Here is a 26950-nt window from a genome sequence, read left to right on the forward strand (position 1 = left end):
CGTGTAAGTGATGCTTATGCTAGGAATTATGCTTATGCTAGGAATTAGTATTGCAACTGCAGGCTCTGAAGTCATTCTGCCAGATAGAACTGATAGAATACTTATTGTCTATATGACTTGGGCAAGCCACATCTGTCTCAACCTCCTTATTAACATGTTAGTAAGAATAGTAGTATTGCCCTCATATGGCTGTTAGAAGGATTGAATGAGATGGTGTGTTTATATTACTGAGCATAGTACTTGGCAAGCAGTAAGTGTTTAATAAAAGCTTAGTTACTATCATGTCATCATCACCATCTTTATTTTCATTTCTGAATTTCTTCATCACCTGAGAGACTAAAAGTTATTTGAAATTTGTTATTTCTTTATAGTATACTGGTCAAGAATGTAGATCATAAAGTATCATTGGTAATTTTATCTATTCTATAATTAGGAATGAATGCTATTATAAAGCTTTACATGCTAAACTTTAATTTACTGTATAAATAAAGCTATATTGATTGCCATTTCCTTGAATGTTGTCTTATCATTTCAGCCTCTCCTAAGTCAGGTGATTTGAGCTTAGAACATATGTATATACATAGTAATTATATATATAAGTTGTCTTACTTTGTTCTGTTATATAAAGATACAACTTTAGTCTTGCAGGGGTTTTTTAAAGATTTTATTTATTTTTTTAGAGTGAGAGACCACAAGCTGGGGGAGGTGCAGAGGGGGAGGGAGAGCACGTGGAGCCTGGCCCCTGGCTCCATCTCAGGACCCTGAGATCATGATCTGAGCCAAAACCAAGAGTCAGAGGCTTAACCGACTGAGCCACCCAGGCGCCCCTAGTCTTGCAGTTTTAAAAAGACTTGACCTTTCTGTTACCGCATTCTTCTGATACAATGAAGCACGGTAGTACTGAAGTAATAAAGGAAAAGCACTGTCTTTGAATATGAAAATCACACCTCAGGAACATTATTGTAGATAATCTGGGAAAGTTAACTAGAAGAGAACAAAAATAAAAAAGGTAAAGATTGTCAAATGTAACTGGCAACTTAAATACGAGGTCAAAAAGAAGCAGGCCCAGAAACCAAGATATATAATGAAAGGAGATTATATAGAGGCTTGTACAGATAGAGACACAAAAATAATGAATACAGCAAAGCCCTGTGGGGAAAACTGTAGTGTATTGATGTATTTTAATGACACTCCTCAATAATAAAAGCTCAGTTGTTCAGTAAATATTTGTTAAGGGCCAGATAACGTGTAAAGTCAGCTATATACATATTGTCAAGAGTATAAAAATCAATGAGACATGATTCTGGTATTCAGCTAAGATGGAACTTTCTAATAAGCTAGAACAGGTAATTATAAATTGCAGTATGATACTTAGAACAAAAGATAAATAAAAGCAAATATTTAAGAAGGCATTCTGGACGTAGGTGATAACTTGTACAAAGTTATGGGTATTAGAATCCATGTTTGTGAATAGGCCAATTTATTTACAACATGGAATGAATATAAGCAAGAAATGGTGCCTGAAATTTGTGTGAATTGAATGGGTATATATATAGTAACTTTTCTCTGTCAAGGCACAAATAACCTTATGACTGCATTTCAAAGATTTTTCTACAAAACCAGTTAGTCTTTGTCCTCAAGTTTAAAAAATCTGCACTAATTAGGATCAATAATAACTGAGACCCAATTGTAGACAAGTTTGGAGAAGGGAGATAATGAGCTCCAGTTGAGCCATGTTGAGAGTGCTTTGGAGACAGTGCCGTCCACCTGTCAAGTTGGCAGTTGAATTTGAAGGCCTAGAAATCAGTAGGGATGGCTGCTGGAATGCAAATTTGGGACTATGTCAATTGGAAAAAAAAAAACATGTTCTTCTGTACTGCTGAAGATTTGGTGGCACATTAAAGGACATGACATTGCTCTGGGTGATTATAAAACAGACCTGTAATCATGAGTATTAATGAGCTGTTTTTTCTACATCATATCTCTGCTACTGACTCTTGAAGTATTATTTGGGGGCATGTGGGTGGCTCAGTGAAGCGTCTGCCTTTGGCTCAGGTCACGATCTCAGGGTCCTGGGATCGAGCCCCGTGTCACAGGTGTCATGTCGGGCTCCCTGCTCAGTGGGAAGTCTACTTCTCTCTCTCCTTCTGCCCCTCCCCCTCAGCCTCCCTCCCCACTTGTGCTTGTTCTCAGTCTCTCTCTCAAATCGGTAAAAGGCTAAGATATTTATATATAAATAAATAAATATATAATATATATATTATATATATTTTCTATATATATATATATAAAATTTGAAATGTAACTGTAGAAAGAAAGAAATCAATGCCACGACCAAAGTTTCTGAGAGATACACTATTTTGGATGTATGTCCATTTTGCCATCCCTCCTCCCTGCTTCATTTCAACCTTTTATTTGTCCCAAATTATTTATTGAAGTGGGAAATTTAGGGAGTAGACTCTTAATGTAGGTATTGAGTGCAGAAGTATGTACCCCAATCCTACTGTAATTTCTTATTAAGAGAACATTTATGGATAGGTTTTACTGACTTCTCCTGCAGTATTTGCCAATTCCAGATTGCCTTTATTATCCATTACAGAAACAGAAAAATAATACAGGGAGAAATTATGTTTGTGTTGAATAATTACTAGGCTTAAAACTCACTCTTGAAGGAATTTACTTGACTCTACCTGGGTTTAAAATGGACTACAATTTGATAAATGTGGCTTCTGGGTAGAGTGATCTTAAAACCTTTTTTTGAAAAATCAAGTTTGATAATGTTCATTTTGTGAAGTCCGAGGATGAAAACATGGCTCTCCGCACTCACCCCCCCCCCCCCCGCCCCGTCCCCGCCACTGGAGTTTCTTTGGTAATTATTCCCTGTTGCTATCTTGCGTGCTTATGTTGCTGATAGTTGATTTTATTTTTTTAGTTTTCATCTGCTCTTTACATTGTGGTGAGGACCCAGTGGGCCTTTTCATTTGGAAGCTTTTATCCTTCAGTTTCATTGTAAAAGTATGCATTATGTTGATGATTTTTCTCCCTTCTTCCTTTTTCTTTTTCTTGGTAGGACATCTGTCATTTAGTTTCTGGACCTCTTGGACTAGTCCTCTAATTTTTATACTCTTCTTTACCATTTTCCACCTCTCTCTTTGCTTTTACTTGGAGGGAGAGCTTCTAAATTTTTATCTTCCAATCTATCAAGATTTTCATCTTTATTATATTTTTAGTTTTTCAAGTTCCCTTTTATGTTTTGAATTCTTTTTAACAGCATCCTTTATCTGTTTCAAGGATAAGTATCTTCTTTTAACTCTCTGCAGAATTTTGAATTTTTCTTCTCTCTGATCAGTGGTTGCTTTCTTGGGGTTGTTTTCTGTTTGTTTGTTGGGCTGGTTGGACTCCCAGAGAAGGGTCTTCCAGTCTCCCTCCCCTAGTGTGTGGGCTGACTGCCCAAACTCTAGACGTAGAGTTGGGGGAGAAGGCTGGACACCTCAGCCTTCAGTATGTAAGTGATCCCACGAACTGCCCCTCAGAACCCAGTCCTAGGGGTGCCTTGTGGCTCAGTCGGTTAAGTGTCTGCCTTCAGCTCAGGTCAGGATCCCAGGGTCCTGGAATTGGGCCCCACATCAGGCTCCCGGCTCAGCAGCAACCCAGTTCTGTAAAGTGGAACTCTTCAGGAATATATTTTTTGTCTTTTGCTTGGGTATTACAGAGTGCCAGCTATCTGGGGAGAGGAGCTGTGGAGATTATCAGCTGCTCCTTAATGAGAATTCAGCTAGTCTTCCAGTCCTAACCCCTTCACCCTACTACTATTGCTGCCATTTCCTTGGGTTTTTCCCTGGGGGATGGGATGGGGTAGCGTTGGGGGAGGGTAGTCTACAGCAGAAATTGGTTCCTTTTCACCTGGGATTAGCTAAATCCCTCACTGCTTAGCCCATATGTTTTGTGGTTTCTAAATTGTTTTCTTTCCCATCCTTATGAGTTTTGTACATTTCAAACTGTGCAGTATTCTAAAATTTTAGGAGGGAGTGAAAGTACATGATTACAATAATTTCGCCATCTTTATCTTTGTCTGCAAGTTTTTGTTCTTTCAAGTGTTTTTAAAACTAAGCAAAACCCTTCATTTTGAAGCAAACATTAGGATAGGTATAACTTTTATTTTCAGTTTTTAACTGGCACTTCAGTTATTGAATTAAGAGTACATTTACCAAGGTGTTTTACAACTTGAAAATTTATTCAATAAACTCAGTAAAGCGCAATGTCAGATTATACTTAAACTTTATTCTCTGTTCATATGATGTAAATAGTATCTCTTCCTTTTCAAGTCCTTTGGTTTTTTGTCTTTCCATGTATAAAAGTTTCTGTGGTAAGTCACTTATGATTTTAGTTTTTATTTTTATGCCTTTCTAAATATTTTGGATTTTAAGTGTTCCCCAGTTACCATTGTAGTAGTATCTATTTTAGTATCTGTATTTGTGTCACATATGCGTGTGCGCACATGGGCGTACATACACACGCACACTAGCTTTTAGTGTCTTTGTCTACTAATTATAACAATTCTAGGTTAGTTTGATTGGTTTTTCTTCTCATTTATGTTATATTTTCCTACTTCTTTGCATGCCTGTTTATTTCTGATTAGATGCCAAATAGTGTTACTTTTACTTTCTTGGGTGGATGTTTCCTATTCCTGTAAGTATTCTTGGGCTTTGTTCTAGGACATGGTTAAGTTAGAAACACTTTTCATCCTTTTAGGTTTAGCTTTTAAGATTTATTTAGGTGGCACCAGAACGGTGCTCAGACCAGGTTTAATTATTTCCCATTACGGAGGCAAGACCTTCTATTTACTTTACCCAGTGTCTGTGAATCATGAAGTCTTTCAGTCTGGCTCTCTGTGAGAACCCAGCACCTTTACCTTGAGCCCTGTGGCTGGTTCTTTCTCCAGCCTGGTATTTCCTCTCACACATATGCACTGACTAGTGTTCAGCTGAGTGTGTGAGTGGACCTTGTGCAGATCTCCAGAATTCTTTCGGTATAGCTCTTTATAGCACTCTTGTCTGAACTCTAGCTGCGTTTTTCTCCCTGGATTTTTAGCTTTGTCTCCTCAACCCAGAGAGGTAGCCTGGCACCCTTCCCAGGGCTGCAGCCTGGAGACTAAGCTAGAGAGCTGAGGTAATTCTGGGGTTGACTTCATTGATTTGCCATCTCTCAGCCTCACTGTCTTCATTAGCTGATGTTCACAGGCTTGAGAACTGTCATTTCTTATGTTTTGCCCGTTTTTTTGGTTGTTTCAGGCAGGAGAGTGAATCTTGTCCCTGTTATTTTTATCTTGGCTGGAAGCAGAAGTCCCTTACTTGTGAATATAGACACACTTTTTTAGGTTCATCCAAAAATGCAAGTCATTTTATTAGATCTACCTACCAAAAGAATTGATAAGTAAAAAAAAATACAAATTCTGGTGAAAAAATATTAACATTTTTCAACATAAAAATTAAAATCTGTATTTTTAAAAATTGATTTTTCTTGCCACAGTAGAGATATGTGTATATACATTTTATGTTCTTCGGCATACAGAGAACCCTGAGGTTCTCAATTTTTTAACTCATTGATGCCCTAGTTTCTCATTTTTTCATGGTGTCTGTCCCCTAGGCAAAAGGAAATACTTAACAGGTTTTTTAAATTAAATAGTTACTTCCAAACAACCTCATTAGTATTTATATCAAAATAACTGAAAGTGAAAAAAATTAAATTTTGTTCATAAAGTACAGTTTTTATTCACATCATTTATCAATGGGATCACTTTTTCTTGGGCACCATTCCGATTAGCAAACATTAGGATACATTTTCATACTAATGATATTAACAGAAAATAAAGGCAGAAACATATACTTGACCATAGAATATATTTCCATCCTTATTGGCTAAGGTCCATATATTTTCCCTAGCGTGAGCTCTGCAAACTTGTAAATTGTAGTAGAGGACTGTTTCATTGTATTGGTTCTATTAATTTATGTCAGTTTTTTATCTCCTTTGATTGAAATCTCACTATTTTTAAAAGTTTTAGTTTAATTCAGTTAATTAACATATAGTTTATTAGTAGTTTCAGAGATAGAGTTCAGGGATTCATCAGTTGCACATAACACCCAGTGCTCATTATATCACATGCCCTCCTTAATGCCCACCACCCAGTTACCGCACCCCAGAATTTCAAAATTAAGTAAATAGTGACATTTAAGAGGAGAGTACAACCACACATATTATCTCTTGTTTATGTATAGTACCTTGCACTGAGCCAGGTACTTTTATACATACCTTTTTTTTTTTTTTACTTTTTTATAAAATTTTTAATGTTTTTAAATAACTTATTAATTACATATTACTTGTACATGTGTTTATATATTATCTTTAAAACTTACAACAAGAAGTAATTCTGAAATGATCATATCTTAGGAAATGTAGACAACCCTACTTTGAAACCTCCCTGTAGCTTGACTGTTTCCAAACTGGGGTATTCCTCACTAAGCGATTTGAAGACATCAAGGAAATGAAACATTGATGTTTTCTACTAAACTAGGATTTTTGAGTTGATATAAATAGTGGCCTTATAGTGCACTGTTCCTAAAGGAAGGTTTGATGGGAACATATATTCCTTGTAATGATTATAGTGAAATGTTTCCATAATTATTACTTGATATATTAAATGTCATTTCTCATACACAATAATATTTTTGTGCAAAATCTTATCCTAATCTTGAATTCAGCCAGTGTTGTTGAAAGTAGTTATACAGAAATGGAAAGATCACTGAATCTGAGAATAAAAATGTTGATTCAGCTCCTAAATTGGCATGTTCTTAGCTATGTGACATTGACGGCTGACTTGCTTAAGTTAGCCTTCATGACCTATTTATCCCATAAGTAAAGTATAGAAGAAGTAATATGCTTTTCATGATCACCTAAGGATGGGGACTCCATAATAAGTTTCTTATTAGTACATAAAAACGTGGCAGGGGATCTGACAGCCTTGTTTCCTGTTGTATCTTTAGTTCAGCATCAGGTTCCATGCTTGGTACATGTAGGTGTTCAACAAATATTTGTCAAATTAACTGTCATTTGACCCCATAGTCTCACACCCAGCCTTTTTTCGAGGAAAATAATTCGAAAGGTTTATAATGTCCTCATAGCAAAATGATGCAAATATAGCTCAAATAACTGGCAACAGGTTGGTATTATGAAAAATAAACTCTCTTTGAGAAGAAAAATTGGTTAATGTGTTTTGCAAATTTTTTAGGAGGAGCAGAACAGAGGCAAGCCTAACTGGGAGCATCTCAATGAAGATTTACATGTACTGATCACTGTGGAAGATGCTCAAAACAGAGCAGAGATCAAACTGAAGAGAGCCGTTGAGGAAGTGAAGAAATTACTGGTACCTGCAGTAAGTAATTTCCAGATCTTCGATTTGGAGCCCAACCCCTTTTTCCATTTAATTCTTTTAATTATTGTAATGCTTATGTTAATAAAGAATAAGTTATTTTTTAAAAATTTTATTTAACCTCAAAACATAAAAATAATTTATAACTCGTTTAGTGTAATGGGCAAACATAGACATTGCTCAAATCCTAAAATGTGAAAGCCTAAAATGTTGTAAATAGGGGAGCAAACTCAGTGTCCTACTTTTCAAAGGTGTTATTATTATTGCATCATTCTATTATAGGGTAAGAAAGTAGGTGCATTATCAGTAGGGTGATGAAAGCTCTTTTTTTTTGAGGTGGGGAGCAATTTCTCATTATAAGCAGGTAAGAGTGTTACCTGCAGAGAAGAGTCTGTACAACTAATATTTATGCTGGAGGACCTGTGTTAGTAGGAGTGCGTTGTTTGAGTTGCCTGTGGGTTCCGAGCACCCTCCTGTCATGTCATTGTCTCCCATAGAAAGATGAATGTTCCGTGGTGAAATTTTCCCATAATATAAAATTTTCTTTCAGAAAAATAGGAGCTAACTTTTGCTGATACATCGGGCACCATTCTGAGCACTTTTCACACTTCAACTCATTTAATGTTTTTTCCTAAGATACTGAAAACTATTAAAGTTCATATTTAGGGATCTTAGATAAAACACTGAAAGTAATTTTGGAGGGTGACGTCTCATAAAGAAATGACCCCAAACACCTTTGTTCTCATTCTTTCTCCCTCCCATCCTCCTGTCTCTCTCTCCCTCCCCAGCCCCTCCTTTTTTGTCTTTTCCTCGTTATTACACAACCCTTTAGTAATTCCTCATTTAGAAATGATGATTGCACTCACTCTCAGAGTATTATCTTTTTCAATGGAAAATGAAAAATAAATTACTATTTTCAAAGTCATTTTAAAAATATTTTTTATGTTGGTAAAAATGATAGAAATGTGGACCCTAATTTGCTGTGGATAAAACTGGAATACTGTTAGGGGCGCCTGGGTGGCACAACGGTTAAGCGTCTGCCTTCGGCTCAGGGCATGATCCCAGCGTTGTGGGATCGAGCCCCACATCAGGCTCCTCCGTTATGAGCCTGCTTCTTCCTCTCCCACTCCCCCTGCTTTTGTTCCCTCTCTCGCTGGCTGTCTCTATCTCTGTCGAATAAATAAATAAAATCTTTAAAAAAAGAAAAAAAACCTGGAATACTGTTAGTATTCTGTCAAACAAAAATGTATCGACATTTACATAAATGAGTATGGCGTCTGACGTTCTTTATTCCCCAGATAATCTATTCTGTAAATAAACTTAAAAGCTATAAACATTTTCTATTTACTGGACAAAATTAACTACTTGGAAGAAAATAATTTCACATAAATTTTGTTCAATAGATCTTATAAACAGGTTAAATTATAAACTAAAATTTATGGTTGTGTACTATTAAACCATATACTCCTCCTCCTTTTCCTTAATAATTGTGCAGTTTTGAAAAGTTCTATAGAAAAGGGCTATTTTCTAAGTATATTGGACTGTTAGTCCCATGATCAGAGTTACTTAACATTACTTTTATTGCTATATGTAACTGAAAATGCTCAGCTCACATAATACTATGTACATAAGTTCACCTAATATAGCAAATAGACCTGTCGTCTGATAATTAAAACTCTTACTGACCTATTATTTTATTCCAGCCAGTCTGTGAACTACTATAGTTCTAAAAGTTATTAACCTGGGAAAGAGCATCATATTAGAAGCTGTGTTAATAACTAGCTATGTGTCTTGCAGCAAGTTAGTAAATTTCTGTCTGTTTCCTCATTTACAAAATGAGAACTGGAGTCAATGACTTCTAAGGACCATTTTGGTTTTAGAGTTGTCTTTGAATAGACCGTAGAAGAGGTAGTAGTAGATAAAAAATGGCAAAAGCTTTTTTAAAAATTCACACAATTTATATTTTAAAGGAGAAGATCTCTTTTGGTGATAAATCTGTCTCCCTATGGAAGTACTTTTAGGATTGCTACTAAATACCACCTTTGAAGTAATAAAACTTTCTTAGAATTACAAATTGTAGACTAAAAGTACTTTTAAGATATGGGTTCAATAAAGTGATTTAACCTTGTAGCAATTTCTTAATCCTGTCCATATTGTCAGATATGCTTACTGTAACATGGGTGCTATGCCTGGGAATTTATTTTCATTAAACTCAACATTATTATCCATTTCTGGTGATGGTGCCCTGATAAGCAAAGGTTTAAACAAAACAGAAGCTTTACAATCCTGAAGTATCAAGTGATTTGGGTTTTTACTTATAAATTGTTGGGAGACAGAACACATCGTATTTGAGAGCTGACTTCTGGATTTGAATTCCACCTTTGTGGCTTTTTCTGTCTTCCTTTTCTCATCTATAAGATTGGAAGATCACTGGATTCTCATGTCATTATTGTGAAGTTAGATAATACATGGAGAATGCTTAGCATAATGCCTACCGCATAACTGTTTCCTAAAAGTTTCCTGTAGCTTTTTGATGCTGACTCAATAATACTGTTTTATAATTGTATAGGTTTACATACTGTTCTTTCCAAGTGCTGATTATAAAATGAATGCATTAATTCAGAATTGGATAAAATACAAGTTCCTTCTCAACTCATTATTCTTTTTAAGTAAATTGATTTGACCCTTATAAAAAAATTCACTGTGAGGCTTATAGAACCCTTTAGTTTATTGTTGCTTAAATATTTTCAAAATAATGTTTTTGGATTGAAAATATGGACCCATCTTGATCTTCTGAAAAGTATTCACATATAAATGAATTGGTTAATTCTGATTTATTTTTTCCTGTTCGTGTAACAGATGTAAAGGGAATGATACGGAGACTAGCAATTATTTTGAAATGTATTATTTCAGATGCCCTCCTATTAGATTCAGAATTGCAGAAAAGAATTATTGCCCTAACAGTTGGATTTGACTACGGATTGTCAGCATCAGTGCATGAAAGATAACACATTTCTTATCAGCATTTACATTTTGTCTAACCTCAGATTGTCCCTGCGGTGAGCTGTCAGTAGATCTTTTTAATTTATTCTTGTATTACATGAAAACTTTTTGAAACATTTCTGTGGTTTACATGTCTCAAAGTTTATCTTGAGAGTAGTGATACTCAAAATTCTGTTGACCATTTCACTCTGAAGGCTTACTTAACATGTCCGTTAACAGTAATTTTCAGTTGTGCTGTTTCTGTCTCTTCAATATCCTACATGTGGCTTGGAGTCTCTAGCTGTTATCAGGTGTCCAGAAAAATACCAAATTCAGTCAGGTTTACTTCCTGCATCCCCCAAATATGCTCATGTCCTTTCACTCTCATTTTCTTACCCTTATTTCAAGACAAGGTTACTCAAAACCCCACAGGCAGTATTCGTACTTGTAGTTTTGGACCCCACAAACCCATCCTTACATTGCAGTCTATTCATAACCTTTCCATGCTTAAAAAAACTTCTTGGTGGTTCCCTCTTACTCCAAGAGGAGAATAGAGAATTCTCTAACATGGCTTTTCAGGTCCTTCTTGATTTGCCATAGGTTATCTTTCAGGCTTCATTTTTCACTCTCCCCCCAAACCTAAAGTACACACACGTATACACACATACTACACTAGACCCACAAATTGAATCATTCTGTATTTATTGATTTCTTGAAACTTCAGTCTTCTCCCTTCTGGGCCTTTGAGTTCATTCAATAAATGTTCATTGTGTGCATTTACTGTGTCAGCTGTTGAAGATACAGAGAGAGTAAATAAAGTTGACTACTAACAAAGTGTCTGCCATCTTGAGGCCTACCTTCTGGTTGGGGGGATGGGGCAGCTTGGATTACTGACAATAAGCAAAAACAAATATAAACCATATTAGGTTGTGCTAAAAGGTAAAGAAACATAAAGCAGGAAATCGAGAGCCTTGGATTAAGGAAATACTATTTTATATGGGATGATTAGAGAATGCCTCTTAGAAGGTGACATTTGGGAAAATAAAAAACCTCATTGAAATGTGCAATCATTTGGATATCCAAGGGATTCCAAGCAAAGAGAACAAGCGTGTGATAGCCCAGAGATATTTTTGAGGTGTGTCAAAGGGAGTCCAGTGAGGAGCTTAGGGAGCAGGTGGGAGAGTGGTAGGAGGTGAAGTCAGGGAAAATGGGGGAGATGGCAGATTACAGAGACCTATAGGATATTAGAGTTTAGTCTGACATGAGAAGCTATTGGAGGAGTTTGAGGAGAGGAATAACACGGTCTAATTTGTATTTTAAAGGATCATTCTGAATAGAGAATAGACACTTTGAGGGTGTTGGAGAAAGCAGAGATGCCAAGGCACAAGCATTTGTATTTCATGAATGAGGTGAAAGTGACATGGACTAGTGTTGAAGGGGCTGAGTGACAGTAGATGAGGGATTTATTTTCAAGGTAAAGCTGGCAGGAATTTTGATGGATTGGGTGTTGTGTATATGTGAAGACTTCAAGGATTTTACCTTGAGCAGTTGGACTTCCCTCCTGTTTATACTGTTAAGGGAGCAGGTTTGAGAGGGAAGTCAAGACATTGGGTTTGGAAGTGTAAACATTGAGATACCAAATGTTAGGTGGGCATTTGGTTGGAATAATCAGATTAGGTGAGAAGATGGGACTAGAATACGTCAATTTGGAAGTTGTCATCATATCAAGAGCTTTTAGAGTGAGGAAGCTGGATGCACCATCTAAGAATTGGATAAAGGTGAAGAATAGTCTGGGGACTGAACCTCAGGTACTTCACCAAATAAAGATCAGGAAGAAGGGGAGGATCTAGCAAAGGAGAACAAGGAGAGGAGCTGCCAAAGATGAAGGAAAACTAGGAACGTGGAGTCCCGGAAGCCAAGTGTAGGAGATTGTTGCTGAAGATTGTTCGGTTAAGATAAGAGTTGGGAGTTAATCATTGGATTTAGCAAGTAGTGGTCATTGGTGATCTCACCAATTGATTTTTTTTTTTTTTGATGATGGATTTAAAAGCCTAATTGGCTCTGGTTCAAGAAAGTATGGGACAAGAGGAAAAGGAGCTGGAATTTTTTCCCCTAAGATTTTATTATTTATGTAAATGATTCTTTCAGTACTGTTGGCCTTGCAGTTCATTTATTGCTTCACTACCTCTGGTCTTTTTCTCCATTCTCCATCAGCCTCCCACTCCATGCTGGCTTATTGGATCTTTTGAGGGCACCTCCCTTAAACATACAACAGCAGAATGTCCAGCAGTAAACCATTCCCTTCTCTTCATTGAGAAGATGCTGCATAACTTTGGCAAACAGGGTAATTAACTTGTGCATGTAAAATTGTAGGATAAATCTCTTGAAGTAGAATTATTAGGTTAAAGGGTAAGTGCATTTTAATTTTTTAAGATTTTATTTATTTGAGAGGGTACTATGTGGGGGTGGAGGGGCAGAGGGAGAGGGAGAAGCAGACTTCCCACTGAACAGGGAGCCTGATGGGGGGCTCAATCCCAGGACCCCAAGATGAAGACCTGACCCAAAGGCAGATGCCTAACCAACTGAACCACCCAGGCGCCCTGTGTCCATTTTAAATTTTAATACATAATTCATAAATTGCCTTCCAGAAAATTTATACCAGTTTACAGCCCTGCCAGTGTTATATGAAAATGACTCTTTCCCAACACAGTCTAAAACCCTGGGTATTAACCAAAGTCCTAAATCTTTGCTTTCCTAATTGTTTAAAAAATAATTATATAATAAGCCCTTTAATTACAAAAATGTGAATAAAATAATTCTCATGGTTCTTATAAATGTTTGGTTTTTAAGGTTTTTATATTAAGCAGCTGTGTGATATTACAGATATTTTTGTAACAAAAAACTATTTTTACCTTTATTTTTCATGTCTTGAACAGGTGCACAGTCCCTAGTTTCATATTGTTTCTATGGAGAGTATGATTCAGATTACATTTTCATTTACAGAATATAGCTAAAGTGTGCAGTTGTCTTTGTATTATTTCGTGTAAATGTTTCTTATCTAACCATGTAGACTAAGTTGATTTTTGGAAAGAAATAGATGTAGAAAGAGTTGCATGTATTTTAATGGGTTTTTTGCCCATTTTGTTTAATGTTATGTAGCAAAAGATCTATCCCTGGTTTGTGGGACCTGGGGGGAGGAAGGGAGTGGAGAGCAGAGACTTTTTGCTTTATCTGAAATTTCATAATTAAATGTAATAAATAGTTGATTTTGTGTCTTGCATTGGCTGATTTTTAAGATTTAATAAATCTGGGTAAAGATTGTACCTATACTCCATGTGACAGGGTTCTAATTTTCCAAAGATTTTGATGATTTTAATTTGTCCCCATTAATTCACATAACACTACACATAACTAAATGTTTAGTAAACCAGTTCAAACCCTTTAAAATCAAATTGGGTTTCAAAACCTTATGAAGTAGGTCTTCTCCCCCTCGCCACCCCCCCCCCCATTTTTCAAACAAGTACATGGACTCAGAGAAACCTTAGCATCATTAGAGCACTTGGGGTTTGGTTTTGTTTTGTTTTCCTTCAGGAAATAGTTCAGAATTCTTATTTCATTGCAAAGGTAAGGGGTTAAGATGACTCACACTTCATCCATTAGTAGACTCTGATAGCATTTTACCTAAAGAACTTGTTTACTTTGGAAATACTACCATTTTCATTTCAGATATTTCTTTGATTTTAATGGTCAGTTTATTTAAACCTCTTTTGTTTCTTAAATCACAAATCAAACCATGCATAATTAGGGAAGAATAATTTCTCTAGTTACATATAATGTTTTTACCTGACAAGTGTAAGTCTATTACCACCAAATATCTACTAAATAAATCTTTTTATTTTAAGTAGTCTGTTCTGTTGTTTGAATCTCACTTGCATAAACTTGAACTATACTGCTTCAGATTCTGGAGGCCTTCAGTGTACCATTATATAATTACAATGTGATCTTTTGTGAAAATTTAAACTATACTTACTGATATAAAAGGACTATAGAACAGTGTCCTGATTTTGCTGATCTTTGGGCAGAAACCAACTGCTGATATAAATCTACCTTCAAAGTATTTCTTGAGCATATGTATTCCTGCCACCCAATTGAAGTAATCTCTCTGCCCACTGTTAGTTTTACTCCATTTAGTTCTCCCGTAAGTTAGAGTGATTTTAAAAACAATAGGTAAAACATGTTAAAGACATGAATTGCGGGGCGCCTGGGTGGCTCAGTCGGTTGAGCGTCTGCCTTCGGCTTGGGTCATGATCCCAGGGTTCTGGGATCAAGCCCCGCATTGGGCTCCCCACTCAGTGGAGAGCCTGCTTCTCCCTGTTCCTCTGTCTCTTGCCCACCCCCCAGTCATGCTCTCTCGCTCACTCTCTATCTCAAATAAATAAAATCTTAAAAAAAAAAAGACATGAATTGCCATTTCACTAAAATAAAATTCGAGCTCTATACTGGCTTCTGCAAGTAGGGCATCAAGTGAGCTGCTATCTGGTATGAAACTCCTATGTGGTGAGGAAGTGACTCAATTGTAAGCAGGTAGTTGTGAAAACAGGTAAAGTCAAAGGAGAATGTTAATGAAATAATTTTAGGATTTGGAATAGCTCCATGTGACCATAAAGTTTAATTTCCACGTGTTATTTTTTTCTTCCTAAGTTATTTTATAAATGGGGAAAGAATTTGGAAGTACAGGGATGGAGTAGAAGGAAATGAGCAAGAAAAAAAAATCACTTTTTCTAAAATGATTATGAGGAAATCCTCAAACTGACCATTAGAATTTTGCTAAATATGCAGGTAGAATGTTAAGGTTTTACAGGAAGAAACTGTGCATTGTGATGAGCTTTAATACAGTGATAGCCTTCTTATTTTAAGTGTACCCTATAAGGAAATTCGTGTTACATGGAATTATTTAGGGATTTGTGATTTCTGGTTTTATATAACAGCTTTATTATACAAGTTAGTTTTCGTGATTCATATGGAATTTTATAATATGGATTATTTACTAATTTTTGCTTAATATTTAAGACAGGGTATGTTGATTATTTTTGTTTGGTGGTAGGACTTATTGCAGAGTGGCAGTATTTTCTACAAATTTTTGGATCTTCAGCTGGAATTGTATGATAGTTACTAATTTAATATAGCCCTTATGATGAATTATTTTGTAGTTAGACAAATTATATTTTAAGTAGATTATTTAGTTCTTATATATATAAACCTTAGGCTTTTAAACATACATGTTGAACTTCTTTATTATAATTAGGATGCTTTCTTCAGGTGAAGTTTTAATGCTTGTTCTTATACACATCATAATTCTCACACTTTTTCTGTAATTCCTTCAGAATAAACTGGGCTGTTAAATTTCTTGGCTGAATTTCTTCTTAGAGTCTTAGCATTTCCCTAATATGCTTATACAAGTATACAGAATTCTGAACTGTGGAATAATGACTTTTTCCCTTTATATTATTACTTTTCAAATCACTTTAACATATATTTGATCCTTAGAGAAAGCTTGTGGATTAAATTAATCTACTCATTTACCAATTCTGTCATCAGATGTTTTCATTTCCTTTATAATTGCTACAGTGATACTGTAATGTGTTACAAATTTCCAGTTCATTTTGCCTTTTAGAACACAGTAAACCTGTTCGTAATTAATTTGGTTTTAATATGCTCATGTACATATTAGGACATGAACGTAAATCATAGATCAGTTATTGTCTACTATTTTAAGGACTCAAGCTTTTAGTTTAGGATGGGTGAAGCCATCGGAGGGCTTTGAGTAGAGAGGAATGATATGATCCGATTATTATTTTTCAAAGATTACTTGACCTGCTTTGTTTAAAACAGAGTGAAGAGTACACGTGGAAGAAAGGAAGTTCTCATAGGAGACTGCAAATTACGGCCCATGGGCCAATTCCATCCTCCCACCTGTGTTTGAATAACCTATGAGCTAAGAATGGTGTTTGCATTTTTGAATGGCTGGAGGAAAATCAGAAGAATACTTCATGAAATGTGAAAATTGTATGAAATTCAAATTTCATTGTCCATTAAAAAGTTTTATTGAAACACAGCCATGCTTACTCATTAACATACTGTCTATGGCTGCTTCTGTGCTTCAGTAGTAAGTTGAGTAACTGCAGCAGAGACTGTATGCCCAGAAAAGGCATTTGCTGTCGCTAACTCATGGACTATTGCATTAATCCACATGAGAGGTAATGATGGGTTAGGCCAAGATAGCTGTAAAAGTGAAGCATGGTCTGATTCTGAGCGTATTTTTAAAGTGAAGCTGGCAAGTTTTGCTAATGGATTTTCTATGGGATGTTAGAAAGCAAGGATTGTAGACGAATAACTGGAAGGATGTAATTGCTTGATAAAGAAGACTTGAGTAGGAACAGACTTTGAAGGGATTATCAGGAGCTCAGTTTTGGACATAGTAAGTTTGAGGTAATAGTTGGCTACTCAGTGCAGCTATCCTAGTATTCTTTTCAGATTAACAAATATTTATTCCAGGTTGACTGTGTTTTAGGGCACTAGGATACAGAAAATTATTTAAGACAAGATCCTTAATATTTAGGGCAGTGACCTTTCCCTAACTGTATTCCATGAGACACTTTTCATAGGTATTCCAGGTAAAGGAAGCCTTTAATATGCTATAGTAAGTACTGTGAAACTCTGGTAGGAACCATTTCCAAATTTAATTGACCATCAATTTTTTTTGCTGGAAGTATATTCATATCTAGTGTTCTAGAGATATACGTTGAAGAAATAATATGGCAGTTCATGGGTCTGATTTAAATACAGTTGAGCTGTTTTTCAGGGCAGAAGAATAGTCATTTTGAAGACTTGAAGGAAAGGAACTTAAAGGGTTTTTTTCCATTTCTTATTACACATAAATTAAAGCAACTCATTAAGTATGCAGTGTGACTTCTGACAACTGTATACTACGGTCAGGATTTCCTTCACCCCTTTGCCTCAATTAACTATCTCCTCCTGCTGCCTCCAGGAAACTACTGGGGTTAGTTCTCCCCACCCCCTTTTAATGGTCTCAAAACTTTATTTTTCTCCAGCTTTATTGACATATGATTGACCAATAAAAATTACGTATATTTAGGTTGTACAGTGTGATTTTTTAAGGTGTACGTGATGATTTGATCTACGTATACACTGTGAAATGGTTATCACAGTGATGATAACACATCCATCACCTCACAGTTATTTTTTGTGTGTAGTAAGAACACTTAAGATCTGCTCTTAGCAAATGTTAAGTATACGCTAAAGTTAACTGCAGTCACCACGCTATACATAAGTTCTGTAGAACTTAAAGCTGAAGGTTTGCACCCTTTGATGCACATCTCCCCATTTCTCCCACCCCCCAGCCCTTGGCAGCCACTGTTCTACTCTTTGGTTCTATGAGTTCAACTTTTTTAGATTCAGTGTCGCATTTATTATATTTCATATAAATGAAAAAATTTTTGTGCCTGCCATTTTTCATGTAGTAAGATGTGAAAGTTTTTTGAAGGTCATCCATGTTGTTGCATGTATCAGTGGGCTCTACCTTTTTGTTGATAATTAGTATTTCATTGATTACTTTCACCTGTTGTAATTTTAATTTTTATTTCTCCAAAGACAAATGATCTCAAGCATCTTTCCAATGTTCTTCTTGACAGTTCATGTGTCTTCTTTGGTGAAGTATCTATTTAAACCTTCTTTTTATTGACTTATTCAACCCCCCCCCCCCCGGTTCTAACAATTCTTTCTATAATTTGGGAGTAAATTCTTGGTCAGTTATTCCTACTCTGTGGCTTGCTTTTTTTGTTTTCTTGATTTTATGGGAAGGCTTTTAATTACAAATTCAGTTTTATTCATAAATATGAAACTTGTCAGATATTTTCTTTTTTATATTTTTCAAGGAGATCATCTTTGTCAGCTAAGTTGTTTAACTTTTTGTCATGAAGTTGTTCCCCTTTTTATCTTTTAAAGGTCTGTAGGATCTGTGGTCGTGTTCTTTCTTTCACTGATGACATTAGCAATTTGTGACTTCTTCTTTCTTTCTTTCTTTCTTTCTTTCTTTCTTTCTTTCTTTCTTTCTTTCTTTCTTTCTTTCTTTCTTTCCTTCCTTCCTTCCTTCCTTCCTTCCTTCCTTCCTTCCTTCCTTCATCAGCCTAGCTCTAGGGCTTTATTAATTTTATCGATACTTTCTAAGGACCAACTTTTGGTTTTGTTGATTTTTCTCTATTCTACTTTCTTCTGTCTTAAAGATACAAATTTCTCTCTATAGTGCTTTAGCTGCTTCCAAAAAATAATGTTATGTTGTAATTTCATTACCATTCAGTTCAAAATATTTTTGAATCTCCTTTATAATTTCTAATTTGACCTATGGGTTATTTTCAGATGTTTCCAGATATATGGGACTATTCTATTTATCTTATTACTGTGACTGATTTCTAATTTAATTTTTTTCTTAGAGAATGTATTCCGTAAGACTTTAGTCATTTTGAATCTAATTAGGACTTCTTATAGTCCAGCATATGACTATTCCAAATACACTTAAAAACATGTTTATTTTGCAGTAGTATATGTTCTATAAGTGTTGTTTAGATGAAGGTGATTGAAAATGTTCAGTTTTCTCCTGTTCTTACCCATTTTTCCCTCCTTTTGTGAATTACTGAAAGAAATGTATAAAAATGTTCATTTATTGTGAAAATATGCACAATAGTATATTCGTCTTGAAAACACTGAAGTAGCAAACTAATTTGGTGTATGCACATGGGTACATGTGTGTATATGTATATGTGTGTATGAATAGCTTACATAACCTATACGAACGGGATTTAGCATCATTAAAAGATGTCACTCTACATTTTATATAATGACAATTTTCCCCCTTGCTATAATTTTGAAGTCTTTTTTTTTTTCCTCAAAAAATGCCAGTTGACTTCATGCAACACATTTTCTAGAGAGATAGTACCAAGCGGTATATAGGTGGCAGTCAGTGTTAGAGAAGATGTTAACTGAATTTACAAGAATTCAGGTGCTGGACTGGGTGTTTAAGGAAGACGACTTCATTCACATAGGTAGGTGAGGCTTGACCTGGAACTTTTAAGACACAGAACTCATAGAGACATCAGTGTGTTTGTGTGCCAGGTCATTAAAAGTGGTGACAGATGCAGTAGTAGGGTTGCACAAATCATGCATGGTCAGGGACTGTCACTTAAGCTTGGAGGTTTTATTACCTTATTTGTAAAATTGGTCTATTATTTATTGCTCATTTGCCTTAGAATGACTTTGTAAAGGTAAAAATTATTATTTTATTTATATGGCAATATAAGATTTTCTTTTTTCTTTTTTTCTTAATATGTTGTATGGACTGGTTACCTCAACTACATCATTGGCTGTGGCAGTTACAAGCTCAATTTCTGGTCACAGGAGGGACTGCACAAAAAGAAAGTAATTCTATTCCTTACCTACAAAATGTACCCTCATTGCTAGTCCACAGTCTTACTTTATAGGCTTTTGCTTACAGTGGCATAATAAGATTATGAAAGCATATATTAATGTTACTAAAAAGTAACATCATACATAAAAGTCTGTTTCCCCTCCCTTCTTTTCCTCCCTCCCTCTCCCACCTCCATCTTTATCTCTCTCTCTCCCCCCCCTCTCTCCGTCTCCTTTTCTCCCTCTTTCCATCCCTCTCTCTCCTTCTGTCTTTCTCTCCTGCTTCCCCTCTCTTTTTCCATCTTTCTTCTTCTCTCTCTCCTGTTCTCTCCCCCTCTCCCTTCCCCTCTCCTTCTCTCCTTTCCATCTTTCTCCCTCCCCCCCCACTCTCTCTCACACTTTCACTGACTGTGGGAATGCATCTGTTATCTTAGGTGATCAGATACCATCCCTCTTTCAATTCTCATTCCAGTTAGTTGGAAAATAATAACTATTTCTTATCATTAGCCAAGACCTTCTATGGATACATATCCTATGATGTTTTCTAATCTTCTCCTAAGGAACCTCAAAAACACTAGAATAGTGGAAGTAGGGGGGATATTGTGCTGGGCTTAGGTCGATATGAAGACTGAGAAAGTAGAGTTGAGGGACATATGGCCAAATACCCTCTTTCTCACTATAATTTTTCTTCCTTTTCAATAGGAACAGTGGTAAAGATTTCTGTTAAGTAAAATACTAAACGGAAAGACTAAACTAAATGAGCAGCACCAACCTGTATTAGAGAAATTAATGTTTCTAGGCAGCTGAAGTTTACATCATCTCATAATTTAAGACAGACTTTGGCATACAAGATGCCACCAATCCCAGACAAGTCATAAGTCGTTTCACTTTTTAACATTACAACTTTTAACTTTATGGTGGGAATAATCATGTCTGTTTGTTCTTTTATTTTTTCTTTAAGTTTGCTTATAGGTATTTGAGAACTTGAACATGAATCAGTTTTGAATATTATAGCTTACTCGTAACTTCATAAAACGTTTATATACGTAGAGCTCAGTAATAATTGATCTAATACATAATAGATTCTGACAAATTTCTAGATGAGGACTTTGAAATTTAAAGTGCTTCTGGTTATTTCGAGGAACATTATGACATTGGGGGAAAAAATGTATCCAGTAAATTTAATTCACTGTAGTGGTTAAAAAAAACAAATGTTATCAAAATTTGGGAGAGTGGTAGAGAGAAAAGGATCCACGACAAAATGTTTTAAAAGTTTGCTTTTCTTGTTGCCCAAAGATTCTCTTCTTTCTAATGCTATATGCATTTGCCTCATAGTTAACTGTGTATTAATTATAATCTGAAAAGAAATGAAGAGAGATGACGACTCTGGAGCTAGAATAGTCTTATCTTGGAGTTAAAGGTTTTTAACTGGGTTGTTAATGAACTGATAGTACTACATTTAGTTCTTGACAGTAGTGTCACTCATTCAAGTTGGTGGTATTGTCCTCCTTTTCATTTTATTGGGAGAGAAGGTAAGGTGTTAAAAGATACATTAAAAGATATCTTGCTGTGATGCACTTGGCCCTTGATAGAGCTGTAATATAAGAGAGCATCTCTGTCATGTAAAGAAAGGTGTTGCTACTGTTTTCTGCCATGCACAACCATTTTAATCTGAATGGGAAATCTGTCTAGGGACCCAGAGTACAGTAATTAGCAGTCTCCTCAGAGTGTCAGAGCAGAATTACTATTGTAATGGTTTAGCTGCAGGATAAAAGGATTGAATTTGGGTCTGCTTGTCTGCCAAACTAAAATGAGTTGCCATGGGAATTTTCAAATGTGAGAGGCGTTTACTTAAAGCAATTTGGCAGGTTTGAATAAACTCATAAATTACAGGTTTGAAAAGAGCCAGTCCTTGCTTCCTCTCATATAGGCAGAACTGTATAGAAGGCTGATAGCTTCTTAAATTCTTAATGAGAGTGAGTTGATCCATGCTTTTATGCAGACGATCCGCTTATTAAGCCTTGTTTATTCACTAAATATAGTACAGTAAGCACATTTAAGGAAAGGTACTTTGTTCCAGCTCTCTGGAGGAAAAAGAAAGTGATAACTATAGATAGAAATTTTGCCTCCTAAATTAAATATATCTTCAAATAACTCTCTTAAAATAATTGTTTTGTTTTAATAAGCATTGACCTGATACTAACTTTAATTTTGCTCAGTGCATGTAACAAATATATATCTTTACACATGTCATCTTTGTCTTACAAGTAAGATGAACATTTAATGCTTTTTTGGAAAACAAGGTACTCAAACTTATAAACTGAATTATTCAGTTTGCATGTAAATACTTTCAGAGAGACCTTCAGCTCTCTCCTGTCTCTCAAAAGAACTGGGTCTTAGTATAATCACTTTTTAGTGAGAAAATGAAATGCCTAAAGTGATGAACATCACTTAGGCTTGTATAACCTCACTCGTCCTCAAGATATCAGTAATAATAATAGTTCTTGTAATAGTGTTTTATATCTGCCCTCCAGAAAAAAACACTTAGTGAAATTTAAGTATTTAAAATTTTGAGACCAACATATTTTCCCACAAATCAGATCTTTGGGGTAGTCTGTTAACATTTTCAAACCACTTTACTTTCATAAGGAAGGTAAAAATTTGGTTGTTGCAAATATTAGTGCCCTGAAAATGTAGATGCAACTTTCAGAAATGTTTTACAAAGAGATACAGGTATGCAGAATGATTGTTTAATTCAGATAAGAAAGTACAAAATGAGTATTTTTTTAAAGTACAATAAATATATTTTTGTTTATATATTAATCTTAAAGTATAATTATATATCAAAGTAGTCTGATTAAGATCCTGTAGTTCTAATATTACTGTTGGACCTTAATAAATTAATAAACCTTGACCCAACGACAGAGAAGATTGTCAGAAATCTCATTTAAATTTAGACTACAAAGACCATCAGAGAAGTCCTTATCAGAGATCTAGAATTGGAATCAAAATAGCATAACACACTATATGCTCTATATAAGGTACTCTGATACAAATGGGTCTGTACTGCTTTAGGAAATATGATGGGGGAGGCGCTTGCAGAAGTTTAAATGTGGTTAATTGCTTCTTACAGAGAGGGACAATGCTAAACAAAATGTAACTGGATTCCACATCATTGTCTTTTTATACCCCACCCCATACTCTGCATTAGAGCGGCTACAGGAGCCTATTCCAACTAGAATTTTCATAAATAATTGAAAGTACTATATCTTTGGAGAGCAATCCATATGGACAGATTAAGAAGTGTGACATGGTGTAGGTTATAGGACTTCAATCACTGTCCTAAATCACTGAGGAGCTGTGTTGGAATCTCTTTACTGTCTGTCCAACCATCATGTTGTGTGAAAGTGGGTTGGCATTTTTAAAATGAACAGGGGGCCTTTCCCCAAACTTGGAGCTTCTTGGCAATAATAGTAAGATATGTCTTGTGTAGGGTAGTTGTGAACAAGCCCTTACAAATATAGAGTCTGTGTGAAAAACATCCTCCTTTTCATTATTATACGGATTCAGAATGTGGTTGACACTCTAGATAGCTTATAACTCTAAATTTAAGGTGTTACAAATATAAAACAAGGGATTCTGTGCATAAGATAATAGGTTGTATGTGTTTATTCTCTAGGAAATATTTTTGTAGTTTATATAAAAGGTCCTTCTATTTTAATATTATATTCCATGCATCCCTCAGAAGTTGCATGTTGAATTTATTATGTAACATTTTACACTTAGTAGTACCTATTTATTCTTAATTATTAATGTTTCTATCCCATAACTAAATATGCTGGCTGGGATAATGCATTTTAGTTTAGTTTTTTTTTTTTTTTGTCCCTTACTTAACGTGTGGTATTCTACACAGGTATTCTAAAGTTAATTTACTATATGTTGATTTTTTATTAAAGATGTAAAATTATTTAATAGAAAAATAGGTGAGTGATTTCTCGGTGTATCTTCTTTAGTTCAATTATTTTCATACATCCCTTTAATTTGTTTGCATGCCCTTCTGATGGTTGGTAAGTAGCATCATGTTCCTTATATATAGGTGAAGCATTTGTATTCCATTCATTTTCTATTAATGTACATTGAAATTGAATTGGCAAAAAAAGTTAAGAAAATACCCTTTAATTAACTTGTATTTTTAAACCCTTATATTTAATATTTCTTGACAACATTTCAAATGTTTGAGTGTTACATGTAAGTAAAATTATTCACATATTACCATTGTGAGACTTTAATAGTATTTTAATGAGTCAGATGAGCATTCTAATATTGTTTCAGGTAAACTTAATTTGGTAGCTTGTCATACATAGCTTGATTTTCTCCTGTGTTTTTGATAACTAAATTTTTAAAATTTAATTTTAAAAGTGACACATTAATAGTAAGACTTCTCCTTTATGGGCATTACTCTGAAGTCTGTATTGCATATTTGTGTAAGTAGATAGGCTAGGTTTTTTATTCTCTTAACCTTTAATGCCTTTGTGCAGAAAAAATTAATGTGTAAATCAAATACAAAATATAAAGTGAGTTGTTTTTAAAGTTATGCCTTTAAACTGATATGGCATCAACTTATTTTTGTTAAACCTCTTTGTAGAATATATCTCTGAGCAAGTTAACAGATTCATGAATTAGCTTTCTTTATGACACTAATTTTATGAATTCACTTGTGAAGAATGGCAGTATACTCTTTTAAATAAAAGACTTTGATTACTGAATTTAGCATCTGTGGAATTATAACATACTTGTAGAGATTAAAAAACTCCTTTAATGACTGTCAGAAGCAATTCACTTGACAAACTTCTATTGAGAGACTGCTATTTACCAGGCTAGAAACCAAGACTTTGGTACATATGGAGTTAGAGATTTAGTAATATAAAAATGAGAGTAGGGCAAAATTAATGAGTTTCTCAGTTATTTGGTCACTTGATGCTTGCTCTTCAGAAATGTCACGCTGTCACTAGAGATAGATACTTTCCAGAGTGATCTTCTTGCACTCCATTTTGTTCTTCTTGGGCAGTCTCACCCATGATCTGTCTCCAGGGACCACTGCCATGGTGATCGTTCTTCAGAATGCTTTGCATCTTCAGCCCCACAGCTCCCTAATCCATTCAGCAGCTCCTTGGGATGATGTATAGGCATCTCAAACATAACATTTCCCAAACTAACATCACATCCTTCCCTGCCCTCCTCATAGAGCAGTTCCTCCGTTGTTTTCTCTTTGTGAATGACATCCATTGCCTTCATCCATCCATTGTCATATATCTTTAATTCCACCTTCTGTTTCCCCTCTGCTCCTACTTCTTCCCATCCACTTTATCAAGTTCTGGTTCTGCCTCTTAATAGCACCTCTCTTTTCTGTTTTCACTATAGCACTAGGTCAATTGGTACTCCCTCCTAGTTGCAGCCAGAGTTATCTTTTTTTTTTTTTTTAAGATTTTATTTATTTATTTGACATAGAGAAAGAGCACAAGCAGGGGGAGCAGCAGGCAGAGGGAGAGGGAGAAGCAGGCTTCCCACTGAGCAGAGAGCCTGATGCGGGGCTCAATCCCAGGACCCCAAGATCATCACCAGAGCCAAAGGCAGACATTTAACTGACTGAGCCACCCAGGCGCCCCCAGGGTTATCTTTTTAATGTATATTTGAAGTATCATCATGTTCCCTGTTTCACATTTTCATGGCTTTCTGTCACTGCGTGGTAAAAATGCAAACTAGTTAAGCACAGCATTTGTAGCCCATCTTCATCTGGTGCATACCTGCCTTTCCAGATTTGTTTCATATTATTTCTCCTTTACCCTCCCCCATATTAAATTCCCAGAACACTCCTTGTTTATTTGTTTAGCAGTAGGAACTAAGATGGGAAAAGGCCCAGGAGAAGCTACAGAAAGATTTCTCTTAGTTTTCTACCACTTTGAATAATTTAAAATGCCAGTGAAACACTAGCAAATAGGAAATGTATTCTCTAAAAATACTACACAGTATTTGTCAAGTTTTTTACGTGACTGTATATTAACATGCAATAGTAGTAGTGTTTTGCTTTGTTATTTCATAACTTCTTTTAAAAAAGTTCTATTTTAATTTAACATTACCATTTTAACAGGTGTTTCAAGCATCTGCTTATATTCATTGAACAAATATTTAGTAGTGTTTTTTTTAATATATACTGGGAAAATACTAGTATAGTTTTGTTGTTGTTGTTATGAAATTAAAGTATCCAGTCTGTTCCTCAACAAATGAAGAAGTGTGTTCCTATAATATGCAATCAAAACATTGGCTGTAAAAATCTTTTGATTTATAAAGTTTTTCCTGGGAAGTTAGGAGTTTCAAACTCACAGTAATAAAGTTATTTTTTCCTATAGGAATTTCAGTAGGCAGAGATTTTTGAAAAAGGTATAAATTCAGTGATATAAAACCAAATTATAACAGGTAGATCCAAAGTTGAATTACTTCTAGCTCTGGACAGAGACATTGCCTTTCTTTATACCACCAGCAAATTGTTTCTTAATTCTTCATACCAAATATTTAAAGTATCAACCATCCCAACAAAAAGCTGCTAACCTGTGGAACATCAATCACATTTCAACTAATAGTGGCTAGCCAGAATGTATATTGTTCTCTAATTTATTGCTTTCTAATTCCATTTCTTATCATGAAACCTTATCTGTTAGAAAACTACCAGTGTTTGTCTGTATGTTGATGCCGGCAGTAAGAATTATGCCACCACTCATAATCATCATGCAGTACTGAAGCACTAGGACTTGCCAAAGCAAAGTACTATTTCTGCTGTAGGTTAAAAACCAAGTAATGAGTGTTAGGTTTCATAATGATGATAGTTATAAGCCAATTAAAATGTCTTTGAACCACTCAACTTAATATTTTGAAGGTGTTCCCAAATTAAAGAAGTGCATTACAGCAGTTTCTAAAGTATACTTCTGTTACCAAACCCCATTTTAGCTACTGATTTTTATAAATTTGAAGTATTTTCAGTGTAAAATCTGTCACTGGAATGCAACA

General features: G+C 35.2%; 1 protein-coding gene across 7 annotated transcripts in view; it reads left to right on the forward strand.

Annotated features, from left to right (window-relative positions):
• The window catches only part of QKI (QKI, KH domain containing RNA binding), a 159010-nt gene that overhangs the window by 102636 nt on the left and 29424 nt on the right, over positions 1–26950 (forward strand). For all 7 annotated transcript variants that reach the window (XR_015726167.1, XM_045805470.2, XM_045805468.2 and 4 more), the window contains exon 4: positions 7286–7429. Coding sequence is in view for 6 of the 7 variants with exons in the window: in XM_045805470.2 (XP_045661426.1) it covers positions 7286–7429 (144 nt within the window). In the remaining variant the exon portion in view is untranslated. The remainder of the gene's footprint in view (positions 1–7285; positions 7430–26950) is intronic.

The sequence above is a fragment of the Ursus americanus genome, chromosome 11 (genome assembly GCF_024610735.1).
Source record: "Ursus americanus isolate L20-20 chromosome 11, mUrsAme1.1.p, whole genome shotgun sequence".
NCBI classification, from domain to species: domain Eukaryota; kingdom Metazoa; phylum Chordata; class Mammalia; order Carnivora; family Ursidae; genus Ursus; species Ursus americanus.